This window comes from Peromyscus californicus, unplaced genomic scaffold (assembly GCF_007827085.1).
Source record: "Peromyscus californicus insignis strain IS unplaced genomic scaffold, ASM782708v3 Scaffold_17__1_contigs__length_78620276, whole genome shotgun sequence".
NCBI classification, from domain to species: domain Eukaryota; kingdom Metazoa; phylum Chordata; class Mammalia; order Rodentia; family Cricetidae; genus Peromyscus; species Peromyscus californicus.
In genome coordinates, this window is record NW_026294469.1 from 42,596,917 (window position 1) to 42,613,929 (window position 17,013).

The 17,013-nt window shown below is 37.9% G+C and overlaps 1 protein-coding gene across 5 annotated transcripts in view; it reads left to right on the forward strand.

The window, feature by feature from the left end:
- Positions 1-8,399, forward strand: part of Csnk1g3 (casein kinase 1 gamma 3) — a 93,380-nt gene extending 84,981 nt beyond the window's left edge. For all 5 annotated transcript variants that reach the window (XM_052742200.1, XM_052742201.1, XM_052742196.1 and 2 more), the window contains one exon: positions 6,067-8,399. In XM_052742200.1, the coding sequence (XP_052598160.1) occupies positions 6,067-6,121 (55 nt within the window). In that variant the 3' untranslated portion in view covers positions 6,122-8,399. The remainder of the gene's footprint in view (positions 1-6,066) is intronic.
- Positions 8,400-17,013: the final 8,614 nt, after the last annotated feature.

Genomic DNA, 17,013 nt, shown 5'->3' on the forward strand with positions numbered 1-17,013 from the left:
AGTGGATACTAGTACATGGGAAAGCTTTGGACTTGTAAAGAAAAGGATCACTTTGTGACCGAATATTCAGAGATTGCTTTGTAGAGTGGCTTTCAAAATGATATAATCTATGGTTCACTTAGTTGTGATGCCTGTGGGTATGCATGCAAATAGGCTGGTTTTTCTCTCCGGAGGCGTTGTAGGACAAGAGTGAAGAAAGCTATGAGACTGCTGTTCCTGAAGGGACTGTCCTCTATTCCTTGGAGGATTGTGTCCAGATTTCTTGATATGATATCAAAGGACTTTATAGCTTGTTACTCTTGTCATTTCCTGTTTTTTCCCAGACTCAACTTAATTCTGATGCTATATTTTTTACTACTGTTTTGTTAATCTGCCTGTTGTTTTCTTTATACATCTCTCACATCATGATGTCTTTCTCAGTGTATTGAAAATAAGGCCTCTTTCATCTTTAGACTCCCAGGGGTTAAAATAGAAAACCACAAAAGTTATTAGTAAATAATTCACTAAAGCAATTTACCATACCCATGAAATACATTATTATATAATACAAAGAAGTGAGGTTGAAAATTCTTCTAAGTGAAAGGAACAGAATAATACTATGTATTATATAGCTCTACTTACATAAACTGAACAGGGCAGTAGTAAAGGTACAGGTCAGGTAAAGGTAGTGATTGTCTTTGGGAGAGAAGAAAATGGGAGGGACTGACAATAGATAGCAGGATTCCTTTAAGGCAGTGGTTCTCACCCTTCCTAATGCTGCAATCCTTTAATAGAGTTCCTTATGTTGTGGTGACCCCTACCATAAAATTATTTTGTGGCTACTTCATAACTGTAATTTTGCTGCTGTTAGGAATTGTAATGTGGCTATCTGATGTGTGACTCTCATAGGTGTTATGACCCCCAAGTTGAGAACCACTGCTTCAAGTAATGAGGCAGCTTTAAAGTTGGTAGTCGTGGTGTCTGTATAGTTCTGTGAATAGACTATTTGTCTTGCATTGTACACTGTATGAGGACAAATGTTATGACACATGAATTATATCTAGGTAAAGTGGTGTTAAAAGATAGCAACCTGTGGGGTCAGGAAAACTTGATTCTAGGTGGGTTGCAAGAATCCTCAGAATTTCTCTTCCTTAAAGCTCTTTATTCAAACTCTCTTTAAACAATTTTTTTTTTCCTTTCTTTTAGTCAGATTAAGTCTTAGCATTTCTATAAGGTCATTAACGTTGTTCAGATCCCTGAGACTAAGGAATATGAACATAACTTCTTTTTCTAGATTGCATCCAATCCCCCTTCTAATATATACTGGACAAATTATTGTATGTTTGGTGAGTGGATGATTATGAAGACATTTCAAAGCTTACATACGATTTGAGCAGACATGAAGTACACCTTTCGGTTTTCAGCCTTAGATGTGTAAGGTTTTATGTGTGTGTGTGTTTGTGTGGGGTTGTTGAATCTAGTGCCTTGTACTATAAGGCAAGTACCTTATCACCGAGCTATATTCAGTTACTGTAAGCAGTATAGGAGAGAAGTGGAGTTATAGAGGGTAAAACAAGACTGTGTGGTGTGCACTATCGATGGAAAGTCAAGGCTTCCCTACTTCCTCACTCTTGCTCTTTTCCTTCAAAGATAAAATGAAGAGGGTCATGGAAATAGATGGGGCCAAAGTTTGAAGAACTCTGTGGCCCCAAAAGGTTTAGCCAGTGAAGAACTAATGATGAAATTGATGAGCAAGAGGGCATGGCTGTACTTACAAGGACAAATTGTCAAGTAGAGACTTAAACTGTGAATTCTGGCTTTTGGGAGGTGGAGGGGTGGGGCATGGTCTCTCTAGTTCAGGCTGGCTTGAGCTTTTGATCTTGCTTTAGTTTAGCTGGGATTAGAGGTGTGGTCAGCTTAAAAGGAAAATTCTGTTGAAAAATTCTAAACTATGGTATAGGCAAGATGAAATTTCTGAACTAAGCCAGCTTGAAAAAGATGAGAAGGTTGCATCATTTTAGAGAGAGACATTAGTTGTGAGTGGATAGAGAGGAAGACATAGGACATGGGACTATAGGTGTCTTCTTGAAGGAGCTATATACATAATCTTGTTCTGATCTGAACTCTTGCCTAGCTTAACAGTTCTTCCTTTTTAAAACCAAGAAATCCACCCGGGGTGGTGGTGGCGCATACCTGTAATCCCAGTACTTGGGAGGCAGAGGCAGGTGGATCTCTGTGAGTTTGAGGCCAATCTGGTCTACAGAGTGAGTTGCAGGACAGCCAGAGCTATTAGAGAAACTTTCCCTTGAAAAACAAACAAAACAATAAATAAAAAAAATTTAAAAATCAAGAAATCCAAAGATAAGGAATTGTACTATGGCTATTAATTTTTAGGTAAAATATGTATTTGTCAAAAAATAAGTATTAGTTGTCAGAAAAGGTGTTTTTCTATATGCTCATTAAGCCACGGCTGGAGAGACTGGCTTCTGAAGTCCTGAGTGGGTGGTACAGGCTGGATGCAGGAATAGTCTGCACAAAGGTGATGCTGATGAGTCATTGTAGAAGGCTGTATGTAAGAACCTCAGATCCGACAGGAAAACATGCTTCACTTTGATTGAGAGAAGGGAGTGTATAATAGAGGTGCAAGAAAGCAGCAGATTCTAGAGAAAGAGGACAGTGAGTGAAGTGGAACAGCAGTGTGCTGGGAACAGCAGAGCCAAGCTTAGCTCACTGTGGTTTGAAGATGAATTCCAATGGCATAGGCTCTTAATTGCCAGTTCGTCTACACTGGTGTTAGAGTCACGTGACCTCACTTGTTTCTCTGATTTTGTTTTCAGTTCTGAAAGCTAAAGTCTTCCCATTTGTTAAATAGCTGCCTTTTGAATATAAGTATTATTGGATACAGAACCTATGCCAAGTCTTATCCTTGAGGTCCAGACTTGGCATTTTAAGAATGTGTCCTGGGTCAGTTTTCTTCAGAAAAGCCTCACAATGGTGCTGAAATATGTGTTTTGTAGGCTACAGTAGAGTTTGTGGCCCATGGGTAAGAACTCTAGATTCAGAACATACCTATAATTTTGACTAGACCTTACTGTAGGGTTTGGTTGTGTGAAGGAGGCAAATCTTCAACAAATACTAAACAAGTGGTAACTTTTTGCTCATCTGATGGGCTATTTCTGTGAGCTCGCCATGCCACGGCTTCCTTCCAGTGTGAAGGGAGGTAGTCAGACAGAATCATTTAGAGTAGCAGTAAATGCAGACAAAAGACAACCGGTGTTATGAGAACAGCCCTGTTTCAGATGGAGTGCGGGGAAGCGGGAGATAAGTGAGAGGATGATTTCTCAGTCACCAAGACTATGAGTCAGCTGGTTTTGAAATGACTTTTATCTTAAAAACCAGCGGGGGTTAAAATTTGAATTTACTCCTTAATGCTACTGCTTTGTGGGCAGATGCGTCATAGAACACACATCAATGCTGCCCTCTGGTGGTAATTGCTTTAATAGTATGCCATCCTATTTAATGGGATTTATCTAAAAGTTATGTGGATAATCCTTTAACGTTGTTTTTGAACTTAAAGAACATATGCCATTAGAAATTTTCTTAAAATTGTATTTAGTTTCAAATAAACAATTCGATTTGGCATGCTTTCTTTATCCAGTAGTCCTTACATTAGAAAGAAAGGTTATTTAACAAAGGGAAAGAACTTGGCTCTCAGAACTAAAGACAAAACCAAAGAAATAAGTGAGGCATGTGACCACGGCCCCAGTGTGGACAAGTTGGCAGTGAACAGCTTGTATTGCATTACATTTCCCACCATTAAAGGTTTATATAACATAAAATACCTTTTTAGCCGGGCGGTGGTGGCGCACGCCTTTAATTCCAGCACTCGGGAGGCAGAGCCAGGTGGATCTCTGTGAGTTCGAGGCCAGCCTGGGCTACCAAGCGAGTCCCAGGAAAGGCGCAAAGCTACACAGAGAAACCCTGTCTCGAAAAACGAAAAAAAAAAAAATACCTTTTTAGTACACAGATTTTGAAGGGATATACTTTGGAGGTTGAAATGACAAATGAAAATATATAGAAACATTTAATATCAGGAACAAGGACTTTATATTAAACAGTACTGAATTTTTATTGAAATATCACTTGTGGTTGATATATTGTGCACCCCAATAAACTTATCTGAGGGTCAGAGAACAGAATAGCCACTATAATAAACATAGAGGTTAGGCAGTGGTAGCACATGCCTTCAATCCTAGCATTCTGGAGGCAGAGATCTATCTGCATCTCTGTCAGTTCAAGGCCACACTGGAAACAGCCAGGCATGGTGACACACACCTTAAATCCCAGCACTTGTGATCTCATGTCTTGCTTGGGAAAGACACATGCCTTTAATCCCAGGAAGTGATGGCAGGAAGCAGAAAGGTACACAAGGCATGAGGACCAGGAACTAGAGGCCTTTTAAGCTTTTAGGCTTTTAGCAGCAGTTCAACAGAGATCAATTCTGATGAGGACTCAGGCTTCCAGTTTGAGAAAACAAGAGGATTGGCTGAGAAGTTGGTGAGGTGAGGTTAGCTGTGGCTTGTTCTGCTTCTCTGATCTTTCAGAATTCACCCCAATAGCTGGCACTGGATTTTTTTTTTTTTAATTAATAAGACCTCCTAAGACTCATGTTATAATCACTAGATTCTTAAATTTCATATTTTAAATATTTGGTCTATTTCTTTTCTTTTAAATAACTTTTTCTTCTCATTTTACCTTTTACTCTGTGGATGTTTCTTAAATGGAAAGATTCTTTGAATAATATTTTACCTCTTCTATTTGATACAGGGTCTCATGTATTCCAGGCTCAACTCAAACTCTGTGACCTTGAACTCCTGACCCTTCTGTCTACCTCTTGCCCACTTTATGTGGCATTGAAGATTGAATCCAGGGCTCGGCCCACTGAGCAGTGTCTCTTTGAGTTTTTGTTTTTGAAAATTTATATATTTAAGATTTGAGGAAGTATTAGTTATTATAGCTGAAAGTAAACATGCTGGTTTTCTAATTCCTGAAACAGTATTTTGTACTTATTGTTTGTTTTATGGCCCTAGCTCTAATTTAGACCCATGAATATTTCAGTACACACATACAAACACACACATACATACATACACACACACTCGCTCATTTCAGCTTTTACTGGATGGTTACCTCAGTGAGGTGAAGTTTATATGTACATGTTTTTACCTAGGGAAAAAGACAAGGATTGAATATATAGTTTTTGAATTATATATTTAAAAAACCTATATGTTTAAAACAAGTTTATATATATAGTTTTTGAACTATAAAATGGATTCATTTTATCTATGCTATTTTAAATGTTAAGTATAAAATTACTTTGATAAAAATTAACTTAAATAACTTAGAATAAGTTTTGACTCTTAAAGTACCAAAAAGGTAGAAGCAGGTGGATAAACAGTTTAGTCATCCTCATCTATATTGTAAGTTTGAAGCCAGCCTGGGCCAGTTCAGAGTCTGTCCAAAAAAAAACCTTAAAATAAGTGCTGATCTTAATGTTGTACTAAATCTGTTTTCTCTTTCTGTTGATAAATATGGTAGGAAATACTTGTTAATCAATGTTATTTTTTTTGTTTTGTTTTAGATTCTAAACTGATATTCACTAAAATGAAATAGGGTCATTATTGCCTTTTTAACAGTGACTTTAGGAATCAAAACTACCAGACAGAAAGGAACTATATAGATGAATGTTATAAAAGCATGGCACACAGAGACTATTGAATGTCCTGAGTAAGATGGGGCAGATCAGTTGAGAGTCGGCACTGTAGATTTTCACTTCTTGAAGCAAAGCCTTTTGGACTTCCTGGCTCCTTTTTATGTTGCCCAGAATGACCTGCTCTACTTAAAGGCATGCTGATAGGACATAGTCACAATAACTGCCATAGGGTCACTAATACCAATGCTTCGCTGATATGTTCACTGTCCTGCACGAGCCTGTTGCTTTTTATGACCATCTAAATTACTGTGACAAATCCAGTCTCTGATCACTTCAGTGTTTTTGTAATAAAGGAACATCTTCTTCATCTGCAGGTGCTGCTGTTTTTTCAAACGAAGGAAAAGGAAAACCATACAACGTCACAAATGACTGGACACAGACAGATTCTGGGGAGTTACTTACATGTTCATATGCTGTCTCGTGATTAAAATCATCTCTGTAGTGACCACATATATTTTCAAGGACTCACTCTTGAAACAAAAATGTCATACTTTCATATTTCATTTTGTGGTTTGTCTTACATTCATTTCCGCTCCTAATTTAACTTTATGGAAGCTTTAAAATTTTGTCAAAATGTGAGTGCTTTGCCCATCATTGAATGGAATGGACCAATGAAGTGGTTTTTATGAACACAGTTCCAGAGGACATTTTCCAGAAGCTCTTCTGTTATAGAAAACGATACAGGTGTCCAAGTGTCAATTAATTGCATCTAATTTGATTTTTTTATGTCTTCTGTAAAAGCATAATCAAACAAGAATTTTCTTCCCAGTGGATAGTGCAGCAGAGAAAACAGTTGCCCAAATATTAAAAACAACTTTCTTGAAAAGTTCCTATTTTGTGACATCTGCATTGATTTCAGTATGACTTATGGTACTGTTATTCATGAATCATATTGACATTCTATCTGTGAAATCAAGGTACAGTCGCTGCCCAAAGGTACTGAGGGAAAAGCACTATGGGATTGGCAAGCGGTGGTAGTGAATAAATCAGAAGAAATGTGGGAAATAGGAGCGTGGCTTCTGCTGTGCCAGTCTGTGCAGTGCGGCTGCAGAAGTGGCCGAAGCTCTAATAATATTTGTGTGATGTGACTCCATGCTTCCAGAGGATAACATGCTAGATAGCGAAAAAATGAGTACTGGAGAAGGAATCTATGTCGAAGTTCAAAAAAATACACTAAGGAAAGGAAATAAATGTGAAACGTTGCGGCGTGTAAGGCTAGAGCCCCTTGAAGCCTGCTGCTGGATGGCCACATCTCCCGGAAGCAGAAATCTGAGGACGTGCCATACAGTGGTGGCTGTTTGTTAGGTAGTTCTTGGAGTAAAGAAAAGAAACACCCTCCCAGCAATAAACACTGGGTCACTCTGTTGCCCTCTGTACACATTAGTCTCTTGTATTCACTTTGCTAGTTCTCTGACATTTCCTGTCTTGAGCATAATGTTGATGATGGGAGAATGTTTGGAGAGGGTGGGCCAGGTGCTTTGCCTCCAGAGCTTTCACAGTGCCTGCATATGAATAGTGAACAGTTCTGTTATTAGCTAAGTCCATTCCACTTTGCAGTGTGCTTTGTTTTAAGCCATAAGGACACAGGCATATTTTGTCACATTCTCTTAGCCAGATTTTCAAGAGTTAAAACAAAAGACTGGCTAGAAAGATACTGTTGATCATATCACACATTCATTTATAAAATTGTTACTCTTTCCATGCATTCTCTGTCATAAGTGTGAACCTTCAGGTATGCTTATTTATTTTTTTGTCTCAAGGTAACATTTAAAAATATGTATTAAAGGAAATGAATCCACTTTTTTTTTACTTCATTATTGAATTTACAGGTATTTAATTGTATTTTGTAATTTATTTTTCTTATTAGCCAAAAGTTCAATGTGTTGCTTTTGATAAATTGGGCACCCATATGAACATCATGAATCAGGACATTGTTTATCATTGTTTCTTTTAATCCTATGAGCAATCTTTTTTCTTGATTTTGAAGACCTATACTCAACCTAGAAAACACTTGCTGTATAATTTGGTCAGCAGTTTCCACTCTATTTGTATATTGTCATGAGGTCTAAACTGCAGGAGTTAAATACTGAGTTTTTGGTTTTGTTTGCTTTGAGCAAGGTAGATGGATGTTTTGGCCATTTATAATGTGAAACCACTTCTTTACAGTATTTGACCAAATTTGTGTGTCTATGATATTTGTAAATACATGCGATATCTGTATTTCTTATCATAAGCCTATTTAGTTTTATTCTCAGTAGGATTTTTTGGACTGTACAGTGTTTATATGATCTGAACTCCTTATACATAAGAAGGTGTGTATATTAATCCAATTATGGACTTAAATATTTTAAAAGTATGAATACCCTTATTTGCTGCAAAGGCCAGTGTGTAGACATTTGCTTTTTAGCAATATTTTTAAGTGCTCCATTTTAGTGTCAGAGGATAAGTCTTTGGCACACAGACTGGTCAGTAATAGGTAATGCAGGTATGTTCAGGTTAAGCCAACAATGTTTTGCATTTTTATGCTTCTTTTCTGTCAACACTAATGAGGTCAACATTGCCTGAATGTCTGAATACTGAAACACAGCCCTGTTTAAAAGTATGTAACTGAAAAAGAAATAAATAAAGGTAGTTTTTTTAAACTCTCTTTCCCCTTTCCTCTAACCATGAGTGAACTGATGCCTTTCACTGCTGCACAGTGGTTTAAAAATGAACTTCTGTTGGTTTATTCTGGAAGAGACAGAAGGAACCCGCTCTTGTCATGTTTCTGGTTTTGTTCTTTGTTGGAGCACAGTTGTAAGGAACACAAAACAGGAAGGATCTAAGCTTGCTTTGTTTTCACTTTTTAATATATATATTTTTTTCTGAGTTACTTAGTAAAGCAATTAGTTAAATCTGTCTTCTAATAACTTAAGGGAATAAACAATGATTTTATTCCTTTTTTGAAAATGAAGTCATGCTATTTATGGAAGTTCATTGTTAATAATTTTAAGTGGATAAAGTCATTGCAGATGGGGAACATATATTTGCAACAGTAATTCGACTTACCATTATGTTGGTCCTTTAAGCAGTTTTACCAAATGGTATTAATGGAGTCTTGTTTACTGAAGGATGCTGTAGGCAAGATAAGGCAAGTAGAACCATTTAGCCTGTGACCAGTATGTGCATTGTGCACCAGAGACTTCACAAAACAGGAGAATAGAAGAATGTGGATCAGGGAGATGACTCAGCAGGTAAGAGTGCTTCCTATGCAAGTATGAGGGCTTCAGTTCAAATCCTAGGAACCCCTGTAAAAAGCCAGTATAATTAAGCATGCACCTGCTACCCCAGCATCATGTCCTGCAGTGACAGGAGGATCACTGGGGCTTGCTGGCTGCCAGTTTAGCTCCAGGTTCAGTGAGAGACCCTGCCTCAAATGGATGTGGAAATGATAGATGTCACCCTCTGGGTTCTCTGTATGTCTTAGTTAGGGTTTCTATTGCTGTGACCAAAGCAACTTGGGGAGGAAAATGTTTATTTGACTTACATTTCCACAGCACTGTTCATCATTGAAGGAAGTCAGGACAGAAACTCAAACAGGGCAGGAAACAGGAAGCAGGAGCTGATGCAGAGACCATAGAGGAGTGCTGCTTATTGGCTGCTTCTCATGGCTTGCTCGGCCTGCCTTCTTAGAATCGAAGACCACCAGCCCAGGGGTGACCCCACCTACAATGTACTGGGCCCTCTCCCATCATTTACCAATTAAGAAAATGCCTCATAGCTGGATTTTATGAAGGCATTTTCTTAATTGAGGTTCATTCCTCTCAGATGAATTAGGCTTGTGTCAAGTTGGCATAAAACTATCCAGCACAGTCTGTGTGTGTGCACCCATACTCATATACTTACAGCACACACAACACATATACACACATGTAGCTAGAGTTTTCCTGCCTAGCCCACGGTCAGGACAAATCTCTCTCACCCGCCTGTCCCACAGCCGCTCAGACCCAACCAAGTAAGCACAGAGACTTATATTGCTTACAAACTGTATGGCTGTGGCAGGCTTCTTGCTAACTGTTCTTACAGCTTAAATTAATCCATTTCCATTAATCTATACCTTGCCACATGGCTTGTGGCTTACCTGCATCTTCACATGCTGTTTGTCATCATGGCGGCTGGTAGTGTCTCTTTGACTCAGCCTTCCATTTCCCAGCTTTATTCTCCTCCTTGTCCTGCCTATACTTCCTGCCTAGCCACTGGCCAATCAGTGATGTATTTACTGACCAATCAGCAACACACTTGACATACAGACCATCCCACAGCACACACAGAAGCAGAATGGTCTGAGGATTACACATAATCTTCAATAGGCTTTCCCTAGGAAAAGCAATGTGATTTTAGAGTGGATTCTAGTCTCCGGGACTGTATTTGCATTAGTAAGTACTTTTCACCTGCAAATGATAAGAACTAAACCTAACTTGAGCAATAAAGATCTTTCATTTAATTGTGAAGCCCAGTGAAACTGGCTCCTGATAGTTAATCTTGGCACCTGCCCTTCTCCTGTGTCATCTCCTGGCTTGACTTTCACCTTACTGTTTTCACTTTCAGTGTGAGGGTCGAGTGGCCACTCGGATGCTACTGTTATGGTAGCCAAGTAAAAACAGAGCAGTTTCCAGCAGGTCCAGTAACTTTCCATGTCCACTGGAGCCAGTGCCTGTGGACAAAGAGCTGCTGCTCTCCTGACGGCTGGGCCTGAGTCATGGCTCCATGTTTAGAAAACACTTGAGAAGGGACACATGAAAGGACATTAAGATATTTAGCCATGGTCAAATCCGATGCTTGTAAAACAACAACAAAACCCCACTGTGTTTAAGTGAGTAGATTGAAAATAGGTAGGACGGTGCTCTAGATACATTAGGAATGAGTAAGAGTAGGTTGAAAGAGAAATGCTGATGGTTTAGACTAGGGTGTTTGCCAGCAAGGAAAAGAAAGGTAGTTACCAAGTAGACTCCCTAGTTATATTACTGCTCATGGAAATGAAAGTGTAGGAATCACAGATAACTAGCTCCAAGTATCTCACTTGGGTATTTTAAAAGATGGTAACATATTTTGCTTAGACATGAACTTGGAAGGCAAAAAGATGAGAAAGTCCCCAAATTTAGTGTGGGATATGGTAAATTTGAGGTGTATTTAGTGTATTCTATGAAATACATGTAAAAAAGTACAGGATGTGAGTCAAACTCAGAAGAAATACAAATGTAAAAGTTACTTGCATAAACATGGTTATTAAAGGCATTGTAATGATGAGCTCACCTAATTAGAAGAAAATAAGCTAGGTTAGGGTCTCCTATGAAACATTTACATCTTGATAAGTAATGTAACATTCAACATGTTATGCATTCTCATTCTTTGACTCATTTTGGACAGGATTCAAGAGGCTTACAGATGTGTCTCTGTTGTCATGTTTAGTTGAGATATTTGGAATTAGAAAGCATTTTAGTTTTGGAGGGGAGTAATTGGATAACAGTGTGGTTTGTGGAGGAGGTAATGATTGCCTCAACATAGAAAAAGTATGCAGACTTGCTAGTGTTTAACCTACTGTTTGGCCTCCAGTATCAAGGATTGGCTTTTTTGTTGTTTTGTTTTTGTTTTTAGCTAGATGATCATGGTATGCCAATAGTGGTCAAAGACTCTGACTTTTGAACTAGTAATATTTATTTCACACTTGTGGATTAAAATACTTCCTTGAATTCTTTACTGTTTTGTTACAAACTTTGTGGTGCCTGTATACTGCTGGTACAGCACATTTCTTAGCCTGCTTGCCATTGATCTTGTGCTGTGACTGTATTATCTCATTGAAAGTGAAAAAACGAATGGGTGAAACGTGGAGGGAAAAGATAAAGTTAATAACTACTAAGCAGTGGAATACAGATATCCTCTCTCAATCCGAGAAAAACAAAATGTAGCATAAGACACAAACTCAGTTTTTAAACTTAGCATTACTGGTTTTCAGACTTTTATAAATAACATCTTCAGATGTTGCTAACATAGTGTATGGTTGTATTTGAAAAAATGTTTGGCTTTGGGTAAAAAGAGAATCTCAGGTACTTTAGCTGATATGTTCCTGGGCAGCCTTTCAGGACCGTGCTGATAGGTTAGAAGAGTTAAGTTTATTTTCCCCGAGTACAAGTCAGCATGACTAGAGCTTTGTTGATGTTGAAGATAGATGACTAGTTTGTCTGCCTAGCTTTTACCAGAGCCACAAGTTAATAAATTAACTTCTTTATGAGAATGTATAGATCATAACCAAAGAAAAGGACTGTGACACCATTATTAGGTAATATTACTGGGATATGAAAATGATTTTTTCTTCTTTTAAGCCATGTTCTTAGTTTTTAGCTTAAACTGGTCTTGAACTCAAAATCTTCTTGCCTCTGCCTCCTGAGTACCAGGGTTGTAGGAGTATGTTACCATTGCCAAGCATGAAATAGTTTTGTTAGAACAATTGTTCAGAGGGTATTTGTTAGGTTGTAGTTTCTCTTAATTAGAAATCATTCTACTTCTCTGGCCTAGGATTGGCAAACTTTTGGGGGAGGATCAAATTTAGGCTTTTTGGCCAAGAGGCAAATTTGGGACTTTTATATACTTAAGCAATTAAAAAAAAAACTACGCATATTTTGTTGGTGAAATTCAACATATATTAATACTTGGATACAGTTTTCTTGTAATACAGGTCTGCAAATGATAAGCATTTGTTTATTATTGAGGAGATGCTATTTCACTTAGCTGGAATTTAAAATTGATCATAAATATTTATTTGTTGATGGTCTTGAATGTGATTTCACGAATAGATGCTATCAAATACTCTTATCAGTCTTTGTGGTCAAGATTCACTCTTGATATTTGCTTTGAAACATACATCATTCTGAAGGTGAATCACTTCCTAACACACCTGTCAGATGCGCTCCTCTTGTTTGTACTGAGATGTTGGTTTGGGACTATGAATTGTGCCTCTGTACTTATATTGGGAATTCAGACACGTACTACAGCTGGTTGAGCTTGGAAACTGCAAGCACTGCCATCAAACAGCTGTTTAGGAAAGACACCATACTCCGTTTCCCTATCTGACAGAATGTACAGCTCTAGTAATAGTTAACTCTTCACTAGTTAAACACAAACGCTTACACAGTATAACCTGCTAAGTAGAAAGTAACTATCGACTTTAAACAGCTGACTTTCCCGAGCTTTGCAAATTTGCCCAGTAGCTTTCCCTATCACACATATTTCTGCATTACCATTGCAACGTATCAGTGTACTTCAGGCTGTACCAAATTGGTGTTTTCTCAACTTCTTTGAAAATACTTTTTCTTGTTCTGTTCAATGTATTCACAAAAATGGATCATTGAGTCACTTTGATCTCAGTATCATCATCTTAGGTAAAGAACTGGGCAGTATTGGTAACACCTATTGTCTTTAAGAAGCCAAGGAAAAACTACTCAAAACAAGTTGCTTTGGTTTTGAATTTGAATCAACCATCGGTGACCATAGTGTCTTCACAACTTACTGTTGCAAAGCTTAGACACAAACTGGTTTCTTTTCTTGGCTGTTGCAGTCAAATGCAAGTAACTTCATCCCATTGCTGTAGCTTTTTGTTTAGCTAACAAATGAACCACTCAGGAAGTTCTTTGCTCCTTTCTCTCTCTTACCCCACGCCTCTGTGTGTGTGTACATGTGTGCATGCATGGGTGAATACTGCTGTGATGAAATACTCTGCTCTGGTTTTCTAATTGTCCTAATGCTTTCCTTGAAAATATTGTGATGAGTGCTTACTCTGGTAATACGGAAATACGTTCTTTTAATACAGCTAAAGTATCATTGTATGATGAACAGTGCTTTGCCATGTAATTGTATTACAATCCACATTCCACTGTGCTTTCAAAGTGCAATACTTAAAGATTACTTTTTTTTCAATGATGAATATGCACTGGTAATAAAAAAATAAATGTCTGTCTGACAATATGTGGCACTTGAAGTACTTTGAATTATAGTCATTACTGAGATTTATAGTGTTTTGCACAGCAGTGCAAAGCAATGAAAGTGCCACATATGGTCTCTGTCACAACTATTCAGCTCTGCTTTTGTGGCACGAAAGCAGCCATATTCAATATGTAAATGAGTGAGCATGGCTGTGTTCCAATGAAATTTTATTTATGGACACTGCAATTTGAATTTCATATAATTTTTATGTGTTTTGAGATGTTCTTGTAATGTTTTTCAACCATTTGAAAATTTAAATATCATTCTTAGCTCATGAACTACCCAAACATAGAATATAGACTAGATGGGCTTGCAGACCACATTGAAAAAATTTGGACATTTGAGGAAAGTGATGTTTTATCTAATTGAGAGACATTACTTACCCAAAGATGACCTGTTTCATACAAATGAAAACTGCATTTTGAAGTGGTACCAAAAATTACGTAAAAAACAGCCCATAGGGGAATTAGGGAAAAAATAGACAAGGTAAGACAGACTCCCATGTGAACTTAGATGAGAGGCAGTGGGTGATCTTGAAGAGTGGACCCTGGGATTAGACAAAATTTAAGGCATTAGAAGTCAAGCAGATGGACACTCCTACGTTAGGCGAATGCCTCTAACCCTCATTCCCTGCCACAGATAAGTGTAATTTGGATCTAAATTTATTCTTTAAAGTTTTGAACACTACCAGTTTATTTTTCTTAGCATTAGTTTTCTCAGCTTTGGTTGTAGATGACAGCTACTTTGTCACATGGTTCGGAGGAGCAGTGTCCTTGTTATGTTCTTAATGCTGACTACAAAGTGCTGTTGCTCTTCGGGGTGAGAATAAGGTTTGGTATTTGTTAAATGTCTTGGATTAAAGTCATCATGCCTATCTGCTTATTCTATTGGTCATTGGCATATCCTAATTCTCATCTAGTGACACTTAAAAATTATTAATTTTATACCTTGCTCAAATAGCAAACAGAAGAGGCCCAGGGCAAAGCCCTGAGTCAGGCCACAGGAATCTTATGTTAAGGGCACTATTTACCCTCTGTACCACTAATGCAATGTATCAGTGTTCTTTTGAAACAGTGGTGGCCTGCACCCTTTGATCACCAGTATATTCTGCAGTCCAGGAAAATGGGTGATTTCCTTTCCATACTGTTCTTATTATTCCATCAGGGGAAAGAAAGGGTTCACAACAACTTTCTTGTTACATGTTTATTCCTAAAGATTTCCATTTGTATTTCTGATGTGGATAAACTGTCTTTTTATTGCATCTGATCTCCCACAGACTCATCATTTGCCAGTCTGTGGCTGTATAATCTCCCTTTCCTTCTAAGGAGATAGTTTTATTTCTCTGTTCCACTTGCCACCTGACGGTCTCTCAGGGTGAATTTGTTGAGGTGGATCTGAAGAATTCATTGTCTTTTGAAGTTTGGCACCCACCTATGAAAAGTCTTTTCTTCTTGCCCCTCCTCCACCTCTTAGATGGAATATTGTTCATGGTTTAAATAAAATCAGCAGAAGGTAACAAGCCAAGTTGAGTGTTACCATTTTCTCAGCCAGCCCTCAAACTTTTCTTTACACCTGCTGCTCTGTGTAGTTTCTGAAGCCCTTATATTAAATCCCAGCTAATTGGGAAACTAAAAATCACATCACTTCTTATTAAATTGCCATAGAGACTGATTTTTCATTTTTGCATACATTTTAAAATCTGAGCTTCTTGGAGAGAAGAGATACTTTTCATTTTGCAGGCTTCTCTTCTTTTTCCCTTTTAGGATCATGAATTGTAGGATTGGAATCAGAGTTGTATTTCTTACTCAGAATCATAGATGGTAAGATGAGGCACTAACATTGTCTCGAGCAAACACTTTTACTTGATCAGTCAGTTCCTGTGTGTGTGTGTCAGTTTCTGTGTGTCTGTGTGTGTGTGTCTGTATGTGTGTGTGTGTGTCTGTGTGTGTGCATTCCAGACTAGTAACGTCAGCTTTTCCTTTCTGTGTTTTCTGGGAGGCTGGATTTTTAGTATTGTCAGATTTCCTGGACCTGGAAAATTAGAGGTCGAGATATCTGGATCATTTCAGTTTTCTTTCATTAACATTTACATTCGGTAATTTGTATTTTTTTTTTTTTTTTTTTTAGAATACCTTGTGCTAGATAATGGCTTGTACACTTTAATTTGATTTTCTTGGGTCTCAGATTTGAGGATATATTTTCATAATCCCATCTCAGTTTCCTCTCATCTGCTCAGATGTTCTGGTGTGTTCTGACTTGAGTGTCCTGCACTCCTTTTGGGGAATGTGTGTTTCTGATAGACTTGCAGGCTCTTTCCCCCCTCCTATGCATTCCGATCAGAAGCTTTACTGTGCCCAATGCCACTAACTCTGACACCATGTTTCCTATGCCACCTTATGCCTAGCTTCACAGGTTTTTTTTGCACTATTGTGGGGACGTATTGCCACACTTCTTGCTTAGTCTATTTGAGTAAAACTCTTGGTACTTTCCAGCATGGCAGTGTCATAGCAACTGTTGTGGGTTTTTAGCTAATATTTTTACCTCCATTTGTGTTTGTTGTAGAAATTACTTTAAATGTTCATTTCACTCTTGCCAAGATGTCATGAGACTACATTCATTCTAGCTATATGACTTTGAACCACCCTGGTGTTCCTTGGCTTGGGTTTTTGTGGAGACACTTTCATATTAATACATAATATTCCTTTTTTTTTCACTGTTCACTCCTACATTTCAAATTTGGAAATGTATTTGCAAGCAGCAATCCAAAAGGATTCCTGAAGAATGCATAATTTTTGAAAATTATGAAAACATTTCTACTACCAATACATTTCCAAATGCAAGACTGAATAACAAATTTGTTACTTCTATGTAGCTGGAGAAGTTTGTTTTCAAAACAGATAAAATTCAGTCTTTAGGTGTGAATGGTTTGAATAACAGTCCTTTTAAATTCTTAGTTGTTTGAGATCCTTAAGCGTGCAAAAGCTTTGAACAGGAGGGTCTACAAAGAACCAGTGTTCTGTTTTGGGACCCAGTTAGGCCAGAGCTGGGAATGCCTCTGTATCATCTACATTAGGACCAGAAGCACTTAACTAGGCCTCCTGCCACGGTTTGACCATCCACCATGTCTTCCACATGTAATATTTATTCATGGGTAGTGTGATGTGCTTGAATTTGTTCTGATATTTTTCAGCACCTTTCAAGTAAAAACATAAAGAGTGAATGAGGGAGCAACACAGCCCGAGCTC